The sequence below is a fragment of the Puntigrus tetrazona genome, chromosome 23, assembly GCF_018831695.1.
Source record: "Puntigrus tetrazona isolate hp1 chromosome 23, ASM1883169v1, whole genome shotgun sequence".
In the NCBI taxonomy this organism is placed as follows: Eukaryota; Metazoa; Chordata; class Actinopteri; order Cypriniformes; family Cyprinidae; genus Puntigrus; species Puntigrus tetrazona.
This window is the reverse complement of record NC_056721.1, coordinates 12437779-12459524: the sequence shown is the minus strand read 5'-3', so window position 1 is coordinate 12459524 and position 21746 is coordinate 12437779. Positions and strand designations below refer to the sequence as shown.

General features: G+C 38.3%; 3 protein-coding genes across 19 annotated transcripts in view; 1 reads left to right on the top strand and 2 right to left on the bottom strand.

Moving 5' to 3' along the window:
* Positions 1-9255, bottom strand: part of ubr4 (ubiquitin protein ligase E3 component n-recognin 4) — a 40585-nt gene extending 31330 nt beyond the window's left edge. For 8 of the 16 annotated variants that reach the window (XM_043225176.1, XM_043225181.1, XM_043225182.1 and 5 more), the window contains exons 1-21: positions 9100-9255; positions 6852-6949; positions 6600-6703; positions 6373-6502; positions 5204-5343; positions 4984-5086; positions 4738-4879; positions 4528-4652; positions 4324-4448; positions 4189-4248; positions 3922-4112; positions 3508-3607; positions 3281-3418; positions 3075-3192; positions 2049-2090; positions 1687-1874; positions 1134-1290; positions 972-1057; positions 704-873; positions 268-547; positions 43-181 (exon numbers count right to left, since the gene is read on the bottom strand). In XM_043225176.1, coding sequence (XP_043081111.1) covers positions 43-181; positions 268-547; positions 704-873; positions 972-1057; positions 1134-1290; positions 1687-1874; positions 2049-2090; positions 3075-3192; positions 3281-3418; positions 3508-3607; positions 3922-4112; positions 4189-4248; positions 4324-4448; positions 4528-4652; positions 4738-4879; positions 4984-5086; positions 5204-5343; positions 6373-6502; positions 6600-6703; positions 6852-6949; positions 9100-9224 — 2761 coding nt within the window. In that variant the 5' untranslated portion in view covers positions 9225-9255. The remainder of the gene's footprint in view (positions 1-42; positions 182-267; positions 548-703; positions 874-971; positions 1058-1133; positions 1291-1686; positions 1875-2048; positions 2091-3074; positions 3193-3280; positions 3419-3507; positions 3608-3921; positions 4113-4188; positions 4249-4323; positions 4449-4527; positions 4653-4737; positions 4880-4983; positions 5087-5203; positions 5344-6372; positions 6503-6599; positions 6704-6851; positions 6950-9099) is intronic. The other 8 variants (XM_043225184.1, XM_043225185.1, XM_043225190.1 and 5 more) reach the window with 4 other exon arrangements.
* A 737-nt stretch (positions 9256-9992) lies between these two features.
* emc1 (ER membrane protein complex subunit 1) lies at positions 9993-18469 on the bottom strand. Of its 2 annotated transcripts, XM_043225281.1 has the most exons (23): positions 18344-18469; positions 18061-18188; positions 16885-16950; positions 16714-16807; positions 16507-16635; positions 16279-16405; positions 15690-15845; positions 15432-15599; positions 15228-15299; positions 15047-15145; positions 14863-14959; positions 14470-14586; positions 14071-14079; positions 13686-13885; positions 13454-13603; positions 13146-13307; positions 12953-13072; positions 12743-12880; positions 12477-12650; positions 12151-12361; positions 11926-12010; positions 11699-11828; positions 9993-11229 (listed from the first exon to the last, which is right to left on the bottom strand). In XM_043225281.1, exons 1-23 carry the CDS (start codon positions 18433-18435, stop codon positions 11050-11052), a joined length of 2904 nt encoding a protein of 967 aa, XP_043081216.1. In that variant the 5' UTR covers positions 18436-18469; the 3' UTR covers positions 9993-11049. The 2 variants fall into 2 exon arrangements, with proteins under 2 accessions (XP_043081216.1, XP_043081217.1); XM_043225282.1 differs by lacking the exon at positions 14071-14079 and having other exon boundaries at positions 18344-18456.
* A 795-nt stretch (positions 18470-19264) lies between these two features.
* Positions 19265-21746, top strand: part of megf6a (multiple EGF-like-domains 6a) — a 55418-nt gene continuing 52936 nt past the window's right edge. Inside the window, exons 1-3 of the mRNA XM_043224674.1 lie at positions 19265-19447; positions 19895-20029; positions 20573-20682. Of these exons, the coding sequence (XP_043080609.1) occupies positions 19368-19447; positions 19895-20029; positions 20573-20682 (325 nt within the window). The 5' untranslated portion in view covers positions 19265-19367. The remainder of the gene's footprint in view (positions 19448-19894; positions 20030-20572; positions 20683-21746) is intronic.

Here is a 21746-nt window from a genome sequence, read left to right as displayed (position 1 = left end):
ATAAAGTGCCCAATTGAGTTAAATATAAGAAATCTGACTTACTCCTACCTGCCGAGCAGTGCTTGGCCCAGTTCTCTTCCACCTCTTTGAAACCATAATAAAGCGGGACAGAGCCTCTCTTTCCTCCCTCCTGTCCTGAACTGGCCCCGGATGACAGGGGTGTCAGCAGATTGTACTGAACCTGAGCGAGCAAATTAAAAAATAACTGTAACAAACTAGCTACAAAACAGTGGTATGCTTCCAGTGAAAGTACAAATAGATTTGTACCTGCTCAAACAAGTACATGGGAGCTTTTGAGTACTGGTGCAGCAGGTAATCGAACACAAGCAAGATGCGGGCCAGATTGAGGGGTACAGCCTGAAGCTGAGAATCCACATGGGCTGCGATTTCAGCGATGGTCTGCATACAGAGGGTGAGAACGCTGCGGCGGCCCTTTTCAGAGAAGTTGTGAAAGATTAGCAGAAGCAGCTGAAGGTGTTCAACGTTGAGGTCCTCGTCAGCAGGCACCGCTCCCTGTTGTGTGTGTTGCTTCAGAGTGCCCACAAACCTTAAAAAAACAACATTCAGATTGAGAATGTTATGCAACGTTATATGAACAAATATGAAGTTGATGCAAACATAATATACACATTGGTGGAATTTGATGAGTTATCCAACGCTAGATTTAAGAGGGGCAATTTTGTAACATTAAGTGATATCCTACCTTTCCCAGACCTTCATGCATTCTGGTACATCAGGCTCCCCCTGCTGGCTGGCTTTATGCTGCCAGATCAGCAATAACCTGGAGAGCACTGAGAGGGACTGAGGGTGGATGTACATGGGCCAGGGACCCTCTGAGAACGGGGCAACACCCAACTGCTGCAGAAGAGTGTTCTGAAGAAAAAGTTAAAGAAAACAGATATCAGATGCTTGACATCTATTGACATGTGATAAAGTAATATTTCATTTTTTAAAAATATTTCACAATTTACCTGAAGGGATGGTGAGGGCAGGTCTGACGTTACCAGAGAGTGATTAAAATGATAGAGGGCTGAGGCAAACTCCTCATCAGAGGAACCTGGACATAAAAAAAAAAAAGATGTTAGGATATGTCTAAATGTAAGATCATGGTTAGAAGCATAAAAATTCACTACCTTTGACATCTTTGTCGACATCCTTGATGATGCTGGCGAGGGTGGCCATGTGCTGCTCCGTGAGGGACACGCTCAGGTAGTTGCGAATGAAATTGTTTCTGGACTTCAGCATGGAGGTGGTGATGAAGTTCAGTATGCTTGAGGCCAAACTCAAAAACTGCAACAAGAAATGTGTCTTTAGGTCAACTTTGCAATTTGACAATCAATAAAACATTAACATGAAACAGCAACCATTTCTGTCCTGTCCTCATGTCATGTAAATAATGAAACGATATTAAATTACAAAAATGTATAACTTAAAATATTCAAATACGTAACAGATTTACAATATAATTTTTTTTCGGCAGTTGTATCGGACTGACAACTTAATATGGATTAATATGGATGACATCTGATTTACATTTCTGATTTTGAGCAGCTAAATCATAAACAAGCATTAACTCTGCTTTGGCAAGGTTGGTTATGAGTTATGAAACAAATGTGTTTGTATAGAACAACGTTTAATTTTCTAAGTTAGTGCAAATCAGCACTGTACTACACATTGCGGCCTTACCAACTCCGGGTCCTTGCGACTAGCCAGGATGTTGCCATTCTCTGCCGTGTTCAGCTTGCTTGGACTCTTGAGTCTCGGGGATGTTTCCAGAGGTGGGGGTGGAGGAGGAGGTGGAGGTGCCACCTTCTCTTTACTGGGAGAAATAGTCTCTTCAAACCACAGGCCCAGAATGGGCTCACTATCATCATCTGAAAACACGCCAAGAGCCACATTCAGCACCGTTTTCAATCAAGTCATTGTACTGTATTCAAACAAAGCTACATAAGCCATGGAAATAAATCTACTTAAGATCTTGTTACTGCTTAAAAGGCACATTAAATAGAAGACACTACGATTCTGACCTAAGACAGAGATCTGCTGACCTGAGAAACAAGCTGCTCTTGTCCTCTCCTGTCTTCTCTCTGCTGAAATAACGAACACTGTCACTAGCTGTGACGGCTGCCAGAACGGCGCAGTAAGCAGAGCATGCTTAGCGTGCCACAGTGTTCAGGAACAGGAAGTAAACTGACCTGACTCTGAGCTCTGGGGAGGACTGACTGTTGTCCTTCTACTACAGCGTGCAGTGCTCAGGAACTGCCTAAGAATGTCCCTGAGACTCCTCAGCCCTGACACTAGCTCAGTAAACCACAAGCAAACCCTGACCTCAGCTGCATAAAAATAACTCATGCCAATAACATTAAAAAAAAAAAAAAAAAAAAAAAAGACTGCTGGGGGAATCTCACAAAAATGTCACAATAGACACAGATCATACATAATTTCAGTCAAACGTAGGGAAAAATTATGAAAATTGTATTTCGCAGAAAGAAAATGAATAATGAATTTTGACAATCTCATTATCACAATAAAGCAGATCTAAATGCACCCTTACCAACTGTTGCAGTAATACAGAAAGTTTTTCTTCAAGGTTTATTTATAAAAAAATAAAATAAAAAATGTGCATGAATCGATGTGCATAAAATAAACTACTACTACAACAATTTCATTGTATTATTTCTTTTTGTTTTCAGTTTCTATTATACTTTACATTTATATACAAATTCAATTAACAAAAAAAGAAAAAGAAAACAGTGCACAGAATCCATTATTATTCAATTCATTTTTATTTCTTTACAGATAATGTGATATTGTTCAGAGGGAATATTTGTGTTTTCATGTGAAAGTCCAAAAAAATATTTTCTGCAAAATATAACATTTTTCCTTTTGATTTTAAACATAACTTGGACATTTCCTGTGAGATTCACCCAGTTATAACATTATAACTAATTACTAAAATATTAATTTACAGTTAAAATCAACTACTCTGTTTATATGAAACTGAATCAATGTCTGATCTCACTGTGGCTTTTATTTACAAGGTAAAATTTTGAGGTATGTGCAGTGTTTGCTACCTTGACTGCTGTCCTCTTCTGTGCTGCTGAAGTCATCTTCGTAGTAAGTGTTGGAGTCAGTGGAGGCACTGGCGTCACTGCTGACCGAACCTTTCCTCTGCCGCTGCAGAACACACGCCTGAACCAAGAAAAACCAGAGGCACCACATTTAAACACAACAGATCACTTCCTCATTGTAGTCACGATCGAGTCTTGTGGTCACATACCTTTTTATAGGAGGTGGAGAGCAGCGTGAAGAGCAGGTTTGTGAGAGGAACCGAGTCAATGAGTCTCTGCACTCTCTGTATGGATGTACTCTGGGCCATGATGTTCAGCTCTGCTGGAGGCCCGTCACTGGCCCAGCCCTGAAAGGCAGAAAACAGCTTCACTCGCATTGCGTACAACACAAAAAATGCTGAGGGAATTTAAAAGCAGCAGTCATGTTAAGTCTTACTCTGTGAAGAGCCTCTACTTGTAAGTCCTGGAACAGTGATGTGAGCAGCTTGATTGAATGATTTGCCAGGATGACTGACAGAACCCCAAAACCTTGGTGCCTGATGAGAAAAAATACTTTACATTCACTGACTGACACATACTTATGCCATTTCTGTAATATCTAAAATACACAACATGTGCAACTCATACATTCAATACATTTCACCAATTATGTTCAATTTATTTCTGTAAAATCTGACATTGTTAGAAGAAAATAGTGACACAATGACAAAAATGACACTGTGTGTGTATAAAACGTAATAATATTTCAATCACACACACAAGCTATAACTAAGAACCGAGCACTTGCATTTTAGGACTCTCTTACATTCATTAGATGATTATTTGAAGCACAGGACACAGAGGCACTTACCCTTTCCCTGGGCCAAGTTTAGGAGATCCTGCTCCGTCCTTGGTTCGGGTGGCGATGTCTCGGACCCGTAATGCTGCAAGGGGATCTTTCTCCTTCCCTTTATCAGCAAGGGCAGTGGGGCTCAAATTCAGTATCAAATACAGGCTGTTCAACAGGCACCAGGCACCCAAGAGCTGAAAGTTCTGATAATGCTGTTGAAACAAAGCGCAATCTTAGCTTTGGGCCATTCTCATTAATGTTATATACTTTGTGGCAAAGTGTTCCTACCTCTCCTCCAGCTCTGCGCGAGTTACTGATGGCCTGTCCGATCATCTCATAGATTTCCAGCTGTTGAAAACAAAAGCATAAGATGAGGAGCGCACCAAAGACAATAAAACTGTCATCTTGTCTATTGACACCTACGCATTTCTGCACGATGGTAGCAGCGTCGTTTTCATAATCTTCCTCCTTGGAGCCAGTGGAGGCCGCACGAAGCTGCAAGCCGCTGCCCACCTGCAGTATGGCCATGCAAGTTGCCACACTCACACCTGAGGAGGAAAAAAAACACCCCTGAAGCTCTCTGTGTATATCTGAACTAGACAAAAGGAGATTTTTCAATCAACCCACCTGCATAGAGGCAGCTTAGTGCTAACACAGTCACATCAAGTAGTCTCCCAGGCGTCAAGGGCTCCAGTACAGGCAAGGAAAGGGTGTCCAAGGCCATGGTCACATCGATCACCAGGGAGTGAAAACTTAAACATGGAGAGGGAAAGTCAGGATTACTTAATCTCAAAAGATTTAGCAAACAGCAGTGATCTGAGGGTGACTTTGATTTACCCATTTCGGACAGCGGTGGCATCCGCCACAGTGGCTGGCATGATGAAGAAAGAATTGGCGGATACCGCGTCTTGGAAGCGGTTGATATACCGTAAGAAGTAGGGAAGGTTGAGGCACACGCGCAGCAACTTCTCTGAGCCCCCTGTAATGCATGGGATAAAAATTAAGCTTTCATTATGTAACAAAATGAAACAAACTTTGTTTCAACAGGTAGTCTATGAAATCATCTAATATAGTGCAACTCACCTAATTCTTGTAAACTGGACACATTTTGAGAGATGAAGGCATTCTTCATTTTGACCTGCGTTGCCTGATCTGTTGTTGTCTGGTCGTCACACTCATTCTCACCCTGCAAAACACACAACATCATTGCATAAAACAAAAAAAAAAGAAAAAATCTTTGTTTGCTCATAGCAAAACAGCAAAGAGGTCACATCATTGCAAAAGGCTCATCTCATTCACTGACCTGCATGTGAGCAGATGGAGAGGCCAGCATGGTAATGTCAGGGTTAAAGACTGAGGTCAACTGATTGAAAAAGTTCATTTGGACTTCCTTTTGTCTGAGTTCAGGGTTAACAGGGGAGGGAAGCTCCTTCTGGTCTTCGACTGAAAAACAAAAGCACCAAAGGCAATTGCAGAATATCAGGAGGCAGAATCTCGTCTTTGAGTTGGATGATCTTAACCCCTCTCTGACAGAGGAGAGAGAACAAAGCTTCCTTTCTACCAGCCTGGCACTCACATAAGGAAAAAAAGGTTAATACACTCAGATAACACAACGCTTTGTCTGGACTAATCTGTGCCACCGGTTACTTGCCAAACTGTGTCATGATGAAGGATGCTATTTTTGATTGATTTCATGAGTCATTTGTAAAGTTCAGTGCACTGTTTAATCAATTATATTAATTGCGTACAATCATAAAAAATAGTTTATATTTCTATAAAATGGAATTTATGTACAGGTTAGGTGGCCTGACTAAATCCATTCATTTTCAAAATATTAATTTTTTTAATAATTAACTGTACTAAATAAGCACACTAGAAGAAAGTCTTACTAATATGTTAAAGAATTCAATTACTAAACAGAACAGCTCCCCCCTGACTTGAGAACTCACAAGAGAGCCCATAATTAGCCACAACAATCAAATGAGCAGCCACACAAGAAAATGATGCTTCAATAGTTCTCACGTACAGCACATAACAAGGTGTAAAGAGCACAAATATAGTTATGACACATCTGTGTACTGCCTGAACTGCATCAGGATTGCAAGTCAATGAACTAAAAATTCCACTTTTACACACTATAGGAACTTCAATAACATCATACAGTTACACCAAAATAAACTAGATCCACAAGAATTATTTGAGCCAAAAACAAGAAAATCCTACAAATGAAACGCCTTCACCTCCTCAAGCTGTTTATTTCTGAACAGCTGTGTTGAATTATCAAGCAAGACGCTCAACATTCAAATGCTTTAAAACACTGTTGCTGTATACCCCTACGCTGGCTCCATAACATCTAGCATAGACATTACTTCTATAAAGACATTATACCAATGCCGACATTTCACAAAGTCTTTACGTGACCTAGACAGTTCGTTTATCCGGTAACACAGCTGTATTTGAAACTACACTTACCATCAGAGAGGGTCTTGACTGTTTGGGGTAGTTTGGCTGACTTCATCATTGCAGTAAAGGTGATGATTTCTGTCCGATCCAATCGACTGCAGCCAGTACAAAGGCCTTTTATTAAGAGGATCAGGTGCTTCTGTGCAGTGGAAAGAGAAAGGAAGTTAAGTCTACGGGAAAAGATGCAATGCTTAATCAAACAGACAAAACGTATTACACCAAAGTTCATGTCTGACCTGAGAGACTGCACATGCTTCATCAGGGTTCTCCAGACGGAGCAGTGAGAATTCAATCAATACTTTACATGCTGCAGCTACTGACAGCAACTGATTTCTGGGGACTGAAACGAGACATACAATTGTTATGAATAAAGGGGCAACATGTTTAAAAGCCAGTTAAACTCGTGTATGCATACGTTTAGATAGGAACATGCGTTGCATTTTAGCTAGAAACTAACGAAATGACTAAAGCATTGAAATGTGACATACTTTGTCCACAAACTGTGGTGATGTAATGTGCAGATAGTGCCACAAAAGAGGAGTAGAATGGCTCATACTGTTTGTCATGGTGAAGAATCTCAGATTCACTGTAGAAAAAAAGAAGAGAGAAACCGCTGAAGTCAATGTAAATTGCAGATTGCGTCTCATTAAAACTACTTGAAAGTGATAATTCCAAGTGAAACCACTGATTTAATGAGATCAAGACATTCTGATTATCCATCAGAAATAAGTTGAATTGTAAAGTCAGTATGCATGACAATGCAAGAGTGTTAATATCTACACAGCTATTTGGCTATTGGTTAAAAGTATTACCCATTAGCTTGCATATGACCATTCTGACTTATAAAAGCTAAATCCTTACAGATAAAGTAAGTTGTTATGTTCTAATGAAAGACTATGAAGACAATGTTTTCTGTTGGAATTATCAAATTAAACTGACAGTAAGAACGGAAACCAATCAATAATTACGATTAACTTTGTGTTGAAATTGTTGAAAGAACTCCCAAAATGCAGTTTCATTCAGCGAACTAAATGATTCTAAAATAGATGAACATGAAAACTCTCCTATAGAGAGCATGTAACAACTAGTTAACAATAATCAGTGGAAAAACAAATTCCAACGCACAAAAGGAATTTTCTTTGTAAGATAAACTCACAGGAGAGGGAATGCGTGACCTTGTCTGACACACTGAACACTTACGGAAAACTTTAAAACTTTGGCACGCTTTCAGATTTAAGAGTTACAACAATACACAAACATCACTAAAGCTTTTAAATGATTGCTAAAATCTTGTGATAACTGTCTCAACTGTATCAGTGCCATTTTACTACTATTTATATTATTATAGCATTTATTAATACTTTTGAATGAGTTTCAGAGAAAACTCATCATTCATTTTATCCATTCAGAGAATTCAAATAAATCTTTCTGAACAAATACACTTATGTCAGCAAAGAGTCTACACACTGATCACAAAACATGAATCTGAGCCCAGTCAGGCGAGCGCAGACATATGAAAACATAACTAAATAAAACAATTAACACTCTGTTATTAAACTGGTTTAGTCCAGTATAGGTCAACAGCTCAATTCATTATCAATCGTGTTACTTTCACTTTCCACCAAGTTTGCACTTAGCTCATGTCAACAAGACGACAGTTAAATATTTCATATCAGACTCATTTCAATGCGTTCACTGTTTATTTGAAAGATCTGGCAGTTGTTTGGCTCATACTTAAATAGTTGATTAAACCAGGCTCAAAATGACAAACACCGTAATATGACTGTTTGAGGAGACCAAACACTGTTTCCGTAAAAACGAAACCGATGACAGTAACTTACACGTTTACACACAAGCAAGCAGGCAAGCTTTTGAAAAGGACGACTAACCCTACAACTAAAACCGAATTCCGACGTTTGCCCACTTCACCAAAAGAGGCTAACTCACAATTAGCGAACCATCAGTAACACTAGCACCAGCTGCTAAGTCATGGCTCGCTAGTTAGCAGGCACACCCCCTATATGCATTAATTTGAACCGACTGCAATTAAAACTTTGAGTAACTAGGAGTAACGTGGTTGCCTTTGACTGACAGAGGAAGATTTATCAGGATGACAATTTTAAAAAAGGCGAGTATGGGAATTATAAATAGCTCTTGACAGCGGCTAGCAGGCTAGCTAACGTTGGTTGGGGTTAATCGAGGGAGGCTAACATGCTCATTCGGCGTCAATTAATTCACTTCCGACACAATTATAAAGTCACTTTATTCAGAGGCAGATGTCGTGGGATCCTGTACGTCCATTATAAGTAAGCGGCACTGTTAAAATATCAACCAGGCAGTTCATAAGAACGTAAAATAGTGGGTCCCCGGCCTGATGATGAAGCAGAATCAGATGTATCGGCTACTGTAAATGCAGAGTAACACTCCGGCTGTGTCTCAAAACACAGTGAGCTGCATTCGCAGACGGCACCTTTACTCGTCATATGCGAGTGTGAATGATTCAAAATTGTTTTCGGACATCAAAACTATTACAAAAGGACATTTTTGGACATCATAAGCGCATGCGGAATCATCCAAATCCTCTCACGATGTCCCGAAATGCTGTCAAGGTAGTCAGCTGACTAGGTTTTGAGACACAGCCTCGGTGCTGCCGTAGCATCACAGCTAATGCAGAGTCACTCAACAGTTTATTTCAGCCCTGCACGAGCCAACTCAACAAGCAAGCCCTCGTCTGACCTGTTTATGATGGATCCTATAAGCTGAGGTAGCTCTTTCGTTTCGAAAGCCGTGTAGGACGCTGATAAAAGTGGCCGTACGGCTGCGGTCCACTCAGGTTCTCCATCTCCTCCACTCGACGCCATCTTGAGATCCTCTATTAGAATCCAAGAGCGGAAATGAGGTTAATCATCAGACGCCAAATAACAGGAACTGTCGTCAGAGATAAACACGAAAAGTCTCGTGTGTTATGTCCCTTGAGCACGTAGAAATTTGCTGATATAATAATAATAATGATAATAATAGGACCGTGATTAACGGTTTTACTCGCTAATTGTTTATTTACGATTGTGGCTCAGAACAGCTCAGAAAATGTGAGGGACAGTTCACCCGATAATAAAAAAAATTCTGTCGTTGTGTGTTTAAATAGCCACCATGTCTTTCCAAAGTTTTCTTCTGAAACCCGAAAATAAATGTTTGGCGGAATGAGCCTAGAATTAAAAAAATGCAATAAGTGAATCGTCGAACAACACGAGGAATAGTTTTGGGGGGTTGTCCCTTTAAGAGAGTGCAAAATTAGAACAATTGTACATTATTTTTTTGTCCATACCATTGAAGTTAACTACAACCAAAACTGGTCTGCACAGTCTTCAAAATAACATAATCTGTGTTCTACTGAAGAAAAACAATTCTCAAAATAAATGTCAAAATTGTCTACACAACTGAAGACGTCATATAATAACTAACTTGCAGACGTCAGTCAAACAAGTATTTCACAAAATAATGTACAAATATTTTTTTAGATTAATGACCCCTTTGATAAACCTAGAAAATATTTCAACTGACTATTCAGAACTGCAGCAGTTTTACGTTATTTAAAAAAAAAAAAAAAAAAACAATTCACCAATACGTTCAACAATTAGGAAGGGGATATTCTTTATTATTGATTAGGGGGGAAAGAAATAATTTATGCATGTTTAAAAAAAAAAAAAAAAAGCATTCAGTTTGTTACCAACTTAATATTTAAATATCTACTCTTGTTACAAATATTATTAAACTTTTTTTTTTTCCTTGACATCATTAATTTGCAGCAGTGGGGATGCTTTTAAAATTATGTATATAAACAGGCCTATTATTCATGAAAATCAAAAGAGTAGAAACATTTTACACAATAGTAAAATCACAAGGATTTGTAATGTGTACAAGTCAAAATCAAAGTATGATATGGCATATTAGGATCTTGTTCATAAATATATCAAGTAAGAACATGGCTCCAAACCATCCAGTGCATTTGACATACCATAAAATAACTACAAAAGACTATCCAAACTCCTATGCAGAACCTTTTATCATTAATGTACAGGAGAAAACAATTTCACAGTTCTCATGTGCACTAGTGTTTGCCCATTCAAATCCTGTATGCCAGGCAATATATTCCGTAACCACTAACCAGATCATATCAAATTTAAAACCCAATCACAATCTTTTCATTGATTTAAATAAAAATGGCAGTCCTTTTGCAATACTCCTTCCCTCGATATTCATAAAAACCAAAAAAAACAATTTCTTCAAAAGGCAGACTCCAACTAAATCTATAATGGAAAAAAAATGACAGAAATAAATGGGACAATTATTATGTTATACCTGGCAAGTCTACCTGTTAATCACATGAATTATGTTACCCCGAAAGGCACAATAAATAAATTAGACAGCGAGTTGTTCAATGCTATGGTGGTGGTGGGGGGGGGGTCATTACTTCTCTCTCTGAAAAGGGAAAAACTATCATGGCCATCTATGCACTTACACTCAAAACACCACAAGATCTCTAAGACAGCTGGTTGCAAAAATACACCAAACTTATCAAATGATCTTGCAGTTTTGACATGGTCACCAGCTAGTCTCCTGCAATCAATGTGTCGACCACATTGCAGTGAGGGCGAGAGTGAAGTCAGCAGGCCTTTAGGATGAGTCTTATCGCCATGCCCTATTGAGCAGTTTCACTTCCGCTAGACGTTTGCTGATCATGGTGGCAAAGAAGAGGCCAAAGAGTACGCTGCTGATTAATACATAGTCATAGTCATCCTTAAGGACATCAAATTGCTTGGAGGGAAACACTCTGGTCTGGTAGATGTCAAGACCATATGCGACCACCTACAGGGTGAAAAAAATGAAACAGATTTCATTCATATAATAAGAATGGCACGGATGTTAAAGGGATAGTTCACCCAAAATGAAAACTGTGTCATTAATTACTCAACCTCATGTCATTTCAAACCTGTAAAACCTTCATCTTTGGAACCCAAATTAAGATATGTTCGCTGAAATCCAAGAGATTTTTGCACATACCAAGTATTCTTATAGCTTTACAAAATTACAGTGAAACCACTGATGTCACAGAAAGGTAGTATTTTCTACTTTTCTGGGCTTTGACTGTAGTAGCGGCATTGCTTTCTATAGTGGGTCGGAAAGCTCTTGGATTTCATCAAAACATCATAATGTGTGTTACGCAGATGAAAGGTCTTACAGGGTTTGGAACAACAAAAGGGTGGGAACTATCCCTTCAAATCCTAGCAACAAAAATGTATGTAATATAAAAGAAATGGACTGAACCATCACTTACCAAACAGGTAGACTCCAGGCCAGAGGGGGCAGTGTGAATACCCCTTACTCTTGACACAGTTTGGTTATAGTTTACAAACCATTCTTCACGAATAGGCATTTCTGGAGCATATGGTATAAGGTTTTCTTCCCTAAATGGTGGCACAATCATTGTTCAGCTTGGTTACTCAAGCAAACTGTTAATTAAAGTCTGAATTGCATGCAATTAAATATTAGTTAAAAACTTACCGACTCTGTTCCGAGACTACCTCTGGTCTCCGAGGGTCCAAAAACATCTTTGGTAAGGATAAAATGTTGCCTGATGGCAGCCCGACTATAAAGTAAAAGTAACAAGCAGAACTTAATTTACGAGAATACTGAGATTTTTCATAATACTTTGACTTCACAGATATAAAAAAATAAAATAACTATCAGCATCTGAAGATTGAACTGCTTGATGTGCACAATACTAACCAAGAAGGTGTCGGCTGGTGATGCCCTTTTCCGTAAGTGTAGCTTCCAAAGTGCTTATGGGAGCAGGAAAAATGTATGACTGCTGCAAAACCTGAGGTGGATGTGGTCTGTCCAGGGAGCTGAACACTGTGCTGTTGTAGAGCTCCGCTCCCTCAAAGAGCTCCAACACAGAAAACTCATTTCTGCGAAACTTGGAGTTCCAGTACACATACTATTGGGAAGAAACGCAAAAAGTAGTGTTAAACTCTTTACCAGAAACATTTAACATCTAACATCTATTATAGTAATCATAAAAGACAAATGGATGGATGCATCTGTGCACTTACCACCATCCAGTTTTCAGAGTGTACAAAGTGAACAGGCCCCCTGGCTTTCCGCTGCACCGCTTCATGCACACTACGGCCAGTGACACCATCAATCAGGAAGATTCCAACAAAGCTCCGCTCCTGATGGGTGTCTGTGCTTTCCGTTATTACAGCCAAGAGATTAGGGTTCAGATACTACAGAAGAACAACAGATCAGACAGGATATATGATTAGGAAAGAGCGTCATTAATTTTGCCCAAAAAAAGCAGTCATCAAATCAGCAGTACCTTGTAGAGCACACTACGATCCCCCATGACTCTGCCCTGGGAATGGACATGTTCATTTGCACGCTTTCCTTTGACAGCCACTATCTTCTGCACCTCAGTAGGGATGGCCACCTCCCAGATTAGCTCTGTAGACAAGTCCTAAAGGGACAAAATCACTTCTTAACACTGGCATCAAAACTTTACATCTGCTTTGCATGAATGGACACTAACCTTGCGCAGACGGAAACCCGACAGTTTTCCCTGACTAGAATCCACTAGGTAGAAGAATATAGAGGATGCTGAGTCCTGAAGCTGCTGTAGAACGTTCTTTGTAGATGGAAATGCGGTGACCTGTTTGAGGAAAATAAATAGATTCACATTTTCCAAGGAACACGGGAGATTTGTCAGAAGAATGGAGACTCACCTTGTACTGGTCATCAATGAGTAAAAGGACTTTAGCATAGTCCTGGTCAATGACAGGCAGCAGCAGGGTCTGAAGGACAGGTCTGGGTAAGGCAGGGACACTAATTTGACTCTTCTTGCCAAAGATAGGATTGAAGACATAGAGGCTTCCAAGACCTGTGTCCTGTAAATACAGTCCATTTTTAAATTTAGAAAAAGCAAAGTCTCTGAGCTAAAAGACAAATCAAGCAAGCAAACAAAACAAGCTATCAAAAACAGGGAAATAAATAATAGCTTTAGATTATACAAAAGCAAACTTCAAAAGCTTACCTTGCTTTTTATAAGAAGTGTGCACTGTGGTGGATGAGGAAAGTGAGCAGTGGTCCTCTGAACAATGAGTTTGAAAACAGAGTTGGGCTGGATGTTTTCTAAATACTGCTTCCACAAAATCGTTCCTGATTTACTGTCGATGCCAAAAAGCTGAGCAGAACAACAACAGCCATATGTTAACCAACAAGACAGCCAATAGAACAAAAGCAACTACTGCGCTTTTTAAACTTACCTTCCCAGAGGCAGTTACCATCACCATCATCTTCTGCAGGTTGAATTCATCCCGAGACAGTGTGTCTATGGTGACCTCATTCTTGACACTGCTTCGGGGCTTCCGGGCATCATAAAAGAGTTTCCAGAGATGAGCCAGCCATGCCTGCAGCAAAATGAACTGGGAAGAGAGGCGCTTGAGGACCATGGGTAACAGCCCATCTGCAGGTAAGGAGAAAACACAGCAATGAATGAAAGAGGTAAATTAATCTCCTTAAAAAAACCCCCAAAAAACCTTCAGCTTTAACATCACATTCATTGACCAAAAGTTAGGGACGCTGACAAAAACATTAGATAAAATAAACGTTATTAGGAAGAAGCAAATTAGAGGAAGCTCTCTACTGTACCTTGAATGGCTGGATCCAAGTGCAGCAGATAGGCAAAGGAAAACACATAAGGACGTAAATACAAAAACGAAAAAGCAAGAAAGCCATGGAAAATAGAACAGATGAGTGAGACAGAAGGGTTTTTTTGCTTAGTAAGCAAAGCAGTAATGTCACAACACACATTAGCCATCACAAACACAGAGTACGGGCATACATAACATTTATATCTAGTAAATGTTAAAATCAAGGGAAAAAGGCCATCAAATGACATTTTATGTTGTCCTTAAGATATGAGTTTCATATTTTGAACACTTAACTGGACTGCTCTAAAATTACAAGATTAAGAAAATTAAGATAACCAATATGTAATAAGCAAACAAAGACATAATAAAAAAGGTTAGCATTTAGGTCACACTTTACCAGCTTTCTTTCCGAACTCTCCCTCCAGTTCTGCCTGTGTTCCAGTGAATGGCAGGTCAACCATCTCCATCGTGACCACATCAGCCAGGGCCTCCTCCCTCATCCAGACCACCCTACCTACAGTGGGAAACAAAGCAACTTCTTGACTTTTGTAGTTTATACTAGACTGAAGTGTAGCTATTTTTGTACAGATATATTCCAGAGATCCAGAAGAGTCACCTTAAGTAAAATACAAAAATAAATAAATGATGACTAATCAATGCATCGACTTTAATAAATAATAATACTTAAATTAAGGATTTTGAAATCTTTTTATATTTATCTGGCAGAATCTTAAGAGTTTTTCATTTATATTTTTATTGGTAATCAATTTATCCATAGTGTAGATCATACCAGGTTGCTGCAGGAATGTGAGTGTAAGATCTTCCGTCTGCACCATGACTCTGTAGCCAACAGAATCATCTTTCTTCAGAAAAGCATGGACATATAACTAAAAAAAAGACCAGTGAAATTAACGTACATCAAAATGATTGGCGGATAATCAGTTAAACTTATACACTTCTGCATCAGCCCTCACTCTGTTTGGCTTTCCTCCATTAGGGTCCATGTGGTAGATAATGGTGGTGTCAAGGTGCCTCCTCCCTGTGTCAGCACTGAACAAGTTGATGCTGCAAGCCTTGAGTAAGAATATCGACCAATTAAGGTACAAGCAGATACCTAAGAAGACATTTTTGTCTTGTTTTTGAAATGTGACTCACGGTATCATTCTTTGGGGACATCACAGCAGCAACTGTCCTCTCTCCAGACGTGGCAAAAGCTGCCAGATATGACTGCAATACGATGAACAAGCTTTAGACTTTGAGTAAAAGAACCAGTAAAATGTCTGTAATCAGTAACATTTAATGAACAGGAAGTAAGGAATTTAATGTTTCTGTTTTACTCTGAGATGTATTAGTTCTTACTGGATTGAAGTCTCTGAGAGGAGCGATGAGGCCGTCTTTGAGTTGCAGCAAGAGGTGATGTTCTGGACTGAGCTGCAGGAAGAACTCAGATAGAGGAGGCTGTGCTGGATTGGGTTGAGTGGATGTCAGAACAGGCTGGAACCCCGACGCCACCTCCAAATCTAGAGTCTTTAAAAAGAAGAGCCATCCATTATATTATAGATTGTTGCAGAAGACTGAAGCAGCACTTTATGCGAAATTCAAGCATAACATGTGCACCTGGAGGTGGATCTGTCTCATTTCTGTCTGTTCTGCAGACTGCAGCTGTAGGGTATACAGGGACTGTGTGATCTGATCCACACACAAAAGAACCCCTGAGCCAATCACCGTACAGCTACTCTCCAGGCTTGACATCCACGCAGCTTCAACTGATTTCTGAGAAAAAAAAAAAAAGTATTATTGTATTAAATAATCTGTCTATCAAAAGGTAATTTTTTGTATGTTCTAACTAATCCAAGTCTTGAAATAAGAAAACTGTATTGTGAATAATTATAAAAAGATTTAGAATTTAAGAAATCTCTTATGCTAATCAAGGCTGCATTTAATAAAAACCGCAAAACAGTAATATTGGCTTATTACAGATATTTAATATATTGTAAGAACAATATTAAGTATTGTTACAATTCCAAAACTATTCTTTTTTAATACATTTTCAGATGTAACTTATTCTAGTGCTCACAAAAGTCATTACTAAATAGCTGACACTTTTTAAAAATAAAAATATTATGTAACATTATAAATGTCATTACTGTCAAATTTTGGATCCAGCTGAATAAAATGTTAAGTCAAATACTAAAAGTAAACTTACCTTGTTCATGATTTCCCCATCTTCAATTTTGTATTCAACAATAACGATATGAGAGTTTGGCACGACTCCAAAAACAAACACCAGTCCATTCCCACCAGAATAAATAGTTTGATACTGAACATTGTCACTGTGGGATGAAAAAAAAGATAATTGTACAAATAGCAACTGCAAAAAGAAGCAAAATAAAAGAGCAGCTCTGCTGTTGATTTGCAGGATTTTTCTTATCACCTGTCAGGTAGGTTTTCTACCCATATCTGACTTCCACTTGAAAGGTCATGGAGCGAGATTGCTGATTTCTTCAGCACAGCAACATACTTCACAAGGTCTTGAACTCCAACGAAAGCAGCAGCCTGGAAGCTGGTCACAAGTGGACGCCGTCAGTTTGATGCACCAGTTAATCCTAATACGGTCACAAAACAACGAACAACATACAACCTTCCCGTATCAAGAACCGTCTCCCACTTCAAGCCGCCAACTGTGGTCTCCCAGGAGCGGAGTAGACGGCCATTTCCCACAACAACAACAGCATCTAAGAGACAACAAACACCGATAAACGCAAACAACGAAACCTCATTTTACAACATAAGCTTTTTATTGCATGCTTACCCTGCCCATACATAAGCAGTACATCAATATGGCCCTCTGGTCCAGTCTTATCCACATGCCGCCAGACTACAAGAAACAAAAACATTTTACTACACGGTTTAATTAATAAAGGATACAAAATCATTGCTTTTTAATTGAACAAGTTCACATTGCTAGGAAGGTGTTTTGTAATGTACATAATGCAGACCTCTCTCACCTGTCCATCCAGATTATTATGATTATGATTCAGAAACTCAGGATAAATACATTCGGAATTTAGAAAATGTGTTAACTCAACCATGGCGATGCAATATGGTTAGTTTAGACAGTATAGATTTTTATTGTTATTTAAGAACACATTTTAAGGTTTGATTGTAAATACAATGTAGGGTACATTGAAGCATAACTCTTAAAGAGACAATTCACTGAAAACGAAATTACTGTCTCCTTGATGTTGTTCCAAACCTATAGGACTTTCTTTTCAATGGAAACCGAAACCATTGGGTCCCAACATTCTTCAAAACACATTCTTCTGTATCTCACATAAGGAGTGAAGTCATACATATTTGTAACAACAAATTATAATCAAAGAATTTACATTTTTGGTTGAACTATCCCTTGTGTGAATGAAGCAACCACAAAGAATTTCAGTTTTCACTGCCTAGACGATCTTTTCTTTAAATCTTTTATTTTTGACAGACTGTCCTTTAAGCATGGGCTGTTAACAGACAACCTTTTAATCGTTAGACACGAGATGAAATTTGCCAACAAACATTTTCTATATCTACTGTTCTAAAGGTTTTAAAGGTTCACCAATAAATCTTTAAAAAATAAATTCAAGAGTTAACCCTTTAGTGCACAAATTATTAAAGTGACATTTTCTTTTTGCAAGTTTACTTTATTATTATTATTATTATTTTTAAATATGCTTTTATTGCACATTTGTCCACTTCAAAGAAGACAGAAAATATTTATAAATGCTACATCAGTTTGTCAGCCATTTAAACGTTATTTTATCAAACACCAAAAGAGGTTAAGTGTCATATGTTGTATAATGGTGGCTTTTAACTGTTTGGGCATTCATTCTTTCACGATCTTATAACCAATAAACGCATATAAACAGATTCTGGCTACAATTTCTAAATGCATACGCGTGCTGAAACGCGAAAAGGCAGTCAGATGAGCAGATAGACTTACACAGGTCTCCAGTCCTTGAATTGAGGGAAGCAAACACGTTCTTGTCGGTTGCCACCAGAAGCTTTTTAGACGCTTGAGAATGAGTGTCAAACAACGCAAAACGCACCTTGCCGATAAACTGTTGCCTCCTGAAAGAAATCGCAGGTAGTTTAGAGTGATGTTAAGACATGATGACTGATCAGTCCGCAGCCTGCTTAAAGTACCGGTTGTTTTTACAGTCGCAGAAAACACACAATGGATTCTGCGGCAAACAAACACACAGCTATAAATTCCGTTTACATACCAATCAAACTTTCCAACTTGGTCTTCAAATACCGCCGATGCAGTATATAATAAAGACACAGATATTGCTAATCTTACTACAAGCCAAGCCATTGCTGCAGAGGAACAACTCCCACAATGCTGTTCGGTTAAGGACCCAAATAGCCAACCTTTAATAAAACAATAAAAAATGTATTTAGGCATGCTATAAAAGGTTAGACTTAAGTTTAGTTCTTGACATGAACAAATATTTTATGAAAATGTAATTAAATGTATCAGAGTTAACTGGCGGTTGACATATTAACATCAGGCATTCGCGTGAGATGCCTATAGATTGGATTTAAAATTCTTAAAGGGTTATTTACTAAACAACATATTCATTATTTAGCTTTTTTTAAAAAAAAAAAAAAAAATGAAGATACATCTAAATCTAAGTATGATTTTGTTCAGCTTTTTTACATATATACACTTTTCGTTTTAAATGGTCTAATGTTACTGTAGTGCAGTTTCAGCCATTAGGTGGCAGCACAATCTTAAGACAATTTGAAACATTTACGCAGGTGTTCAGTGTTTTCTACAGCCCAAACGCTGTTGTTTTATTGCTAAACTTGCAAAAAAAACAAACAAAAAAAAAACCAACAGGTGTAACCCAAATATATGTTTATTAAAAAATTATGTTTAAATATCTGGGTTTTAACGGTGTGTTTTAGCATGTCCACTAAACACGTAAGAAAACTGAGAAAAAGGCAGTTAAAAACTATCTGCCCGGGACCAGAATTAATTTAAAAAAAATTTAGAGAGAGGGGATTTATTTTTAGTAAACGCTGCTCATTATTAACCCATAGATACCTTCTCTAAAATATCATTCGTATGTCCACGCCTGCCCCATCCATGCATTAGGTTACTGTAAATGCCTTTAGTAAACACTCGGTAGGACTACTGTACCAGACATGCCGTTCCTTCCCAGCCGTTTGCTGGATTCCAGATGAACCAGTCTGAACGCTCTCAGTTCACTCTGCCTGGAAAGTGTTGCGAGGCTCTGTGACATGGATATACACGCAGTGATGTTATTATTCCTGCTTACAGAGATCCGTCCATCGTGCTCTCGTGCTCTGCAGCCTTTTATGTAAGTACCATGAAAATAAATTACATTTTAGTCACGTTTTTATTTTGTAAAAATGTTGCTAATTTATTGAATGCACGAATTGTATGCATAAATATGTTACTTTTCCTGTATAAACGGTTTGTTACGTATATGAATTATTTATTAAAATTCCAAGCATATTTTTCTTCTAAAAAATGATGTATTCATAAGTATAAAGTACTTTTGATATAGTGTATAGTTTTATATATAAACGAAATATAAATGATATATAGATGAAAAGCGAATGAGTATTTCATTTGTTCGAATAGCTATATGCAGTGAATGTCACTGTTAAAGTTTCATTTTTTATTTTAATATTAATTACAAATAATTTTCAAGTTATTGTGTTCTAAAAGACTTCAAAACAGATGTAAGAGCTGCATTATGCACCTGAAATGGAAAGTAATTCTTTCATTCTTCTTTGTTCAGGCCAAATGTCTGCTCGGGACAAGAGAGAATCATCACAGCTGAGAGACAGCCATGTGTACAGGCTTTTACACGTATGGTGAAGGTTTGGAGGCAAGGATGCACAGGTCATGCTTGGTGTATGGACTATGAAAGGAGGTACATATTAATTTGACTTAAAGATCTAGTTAGACTGAATACAGTTACAAGAAAAGAAATTAACTACTTGAAAAGCTGGCACTAGATTTTGCATGTAGTAAAGAGTCCCTCTGTCCTGATTCACTATCAATAGTCCTTTTTACCCCGACAGCCATCTCTCTTTGGCACACCTTTCAGTGCCAGCCAACTTCTTGCCGCTTTTGAGAATGGGCAGAGGGGTAGAGAAAGACAGCAGTTAGAAACCGATCCTGTTGTTGAGAGACGATGGTTATTAAGGGTCTCAGATGCTTTGGGAATCAAAAGAAAGCTTGAGAGTCTCAGAGCCATCAACCCTCTTGGCAATAATGGAAGATCATTAAATAGCCCTCAATAAACAGGCACTAGGCTTGCTAAATGTTGCCATTGCACTGAACAAATGCTGAACTAATTGGGGTTTAGAAGTCTATTACATGGCTCTCTGAAATGCTTAATTCTGATTGGCCAATTGTAAGAATTCATGTTATTATCTAGTTTTATAGCAAACATGTTTTTATCACTTTGTAGGACTGCTTACTACTTAGGCTACAGGCAGGTCTACAGACAAGATTTTAGGAGTACGCACAAATGCTGTCCTGGATGGTCTCAGCTCAGTGCAGAGGCAGGCTGCCTCCATCGTAAGTATTTCCACTGTCAGATCTCATCAGACATCCAAATGAATTTATAGGCCCTTAAAGAGAAGATTTGTATGGTTGAGGTTAATGATTCATAAACATCACTCACTGAAGGATTGTGTAGTGAATAGCTTACATGATTAATGAGATTCCTGTTGTTCTCTGGAGATTCAATGAGAGGGATTCCGGCTTTGTTGCTGTTGTCAATCATGTACAGAAACTTTTCATCAGATGCTCGTTTTGAGGACCAGCAACATTTCAATAGACTCTTTATCTTGTTTCAGGATGGTTTAGGATTGTTATTTGGGCAGAATGGAACTGTATAGTCTCTAATATCAAATAGTAAATTATTGGATTTAGTCAGTTTTGTGTTGAAATCTACGAGAATAATCGAAAAGATGAGGGTTTTAATAGTTAGCCCGCATTGCTAAAATTCTTTAGCTTCTCTTACTACTTACTAGTGGTTTGCCCTTGATGACATGGCATAGCGTGTTTTTGTCATTTAAAAATGACATGGCAGCCAGTTCATTGCAGCCTAAACATGTTTTGGTGCTTAAGGGCCATAAAAAGGTAGAACATAGCTTCTCATGAATGGCTTTGTAAGAATCTGGAAGGCTTAGTGACCTCTTCTTTCAGTGAGCTAGGACACAATGAACCTTTGTGATCATCAAAAGACAACTGTAGGTGGAGAACATTTACTGTAACTTTCGGTGGAATGAGTTTGGTGAGCATCTTGGGCCATTTTTGTTTTAGGGTGTTTTTTTTGGATCCCCAATACATCTTAATTCTACAATAATATCCTATCAAATTCATTATGAGAGGTAATTGCTTCTCAGCCTCTGTCAAGAGTTTAATAAACAACAGGTGTAGTCCTAATACATGTAAATCTCTTTACAACTTTACAAATATCATACAAAGCTATATTATGCTGTTGATTTACGTCTGTCAGATAGAAAGGATATTTAAAAAAATAGAGCAGAGCACTTTCAAAAAGATGATATGATGATATGATCTTTTTGCTTGAAATAAACGGCTGTCAAATTGACACAATATGAATTTATAGTAGA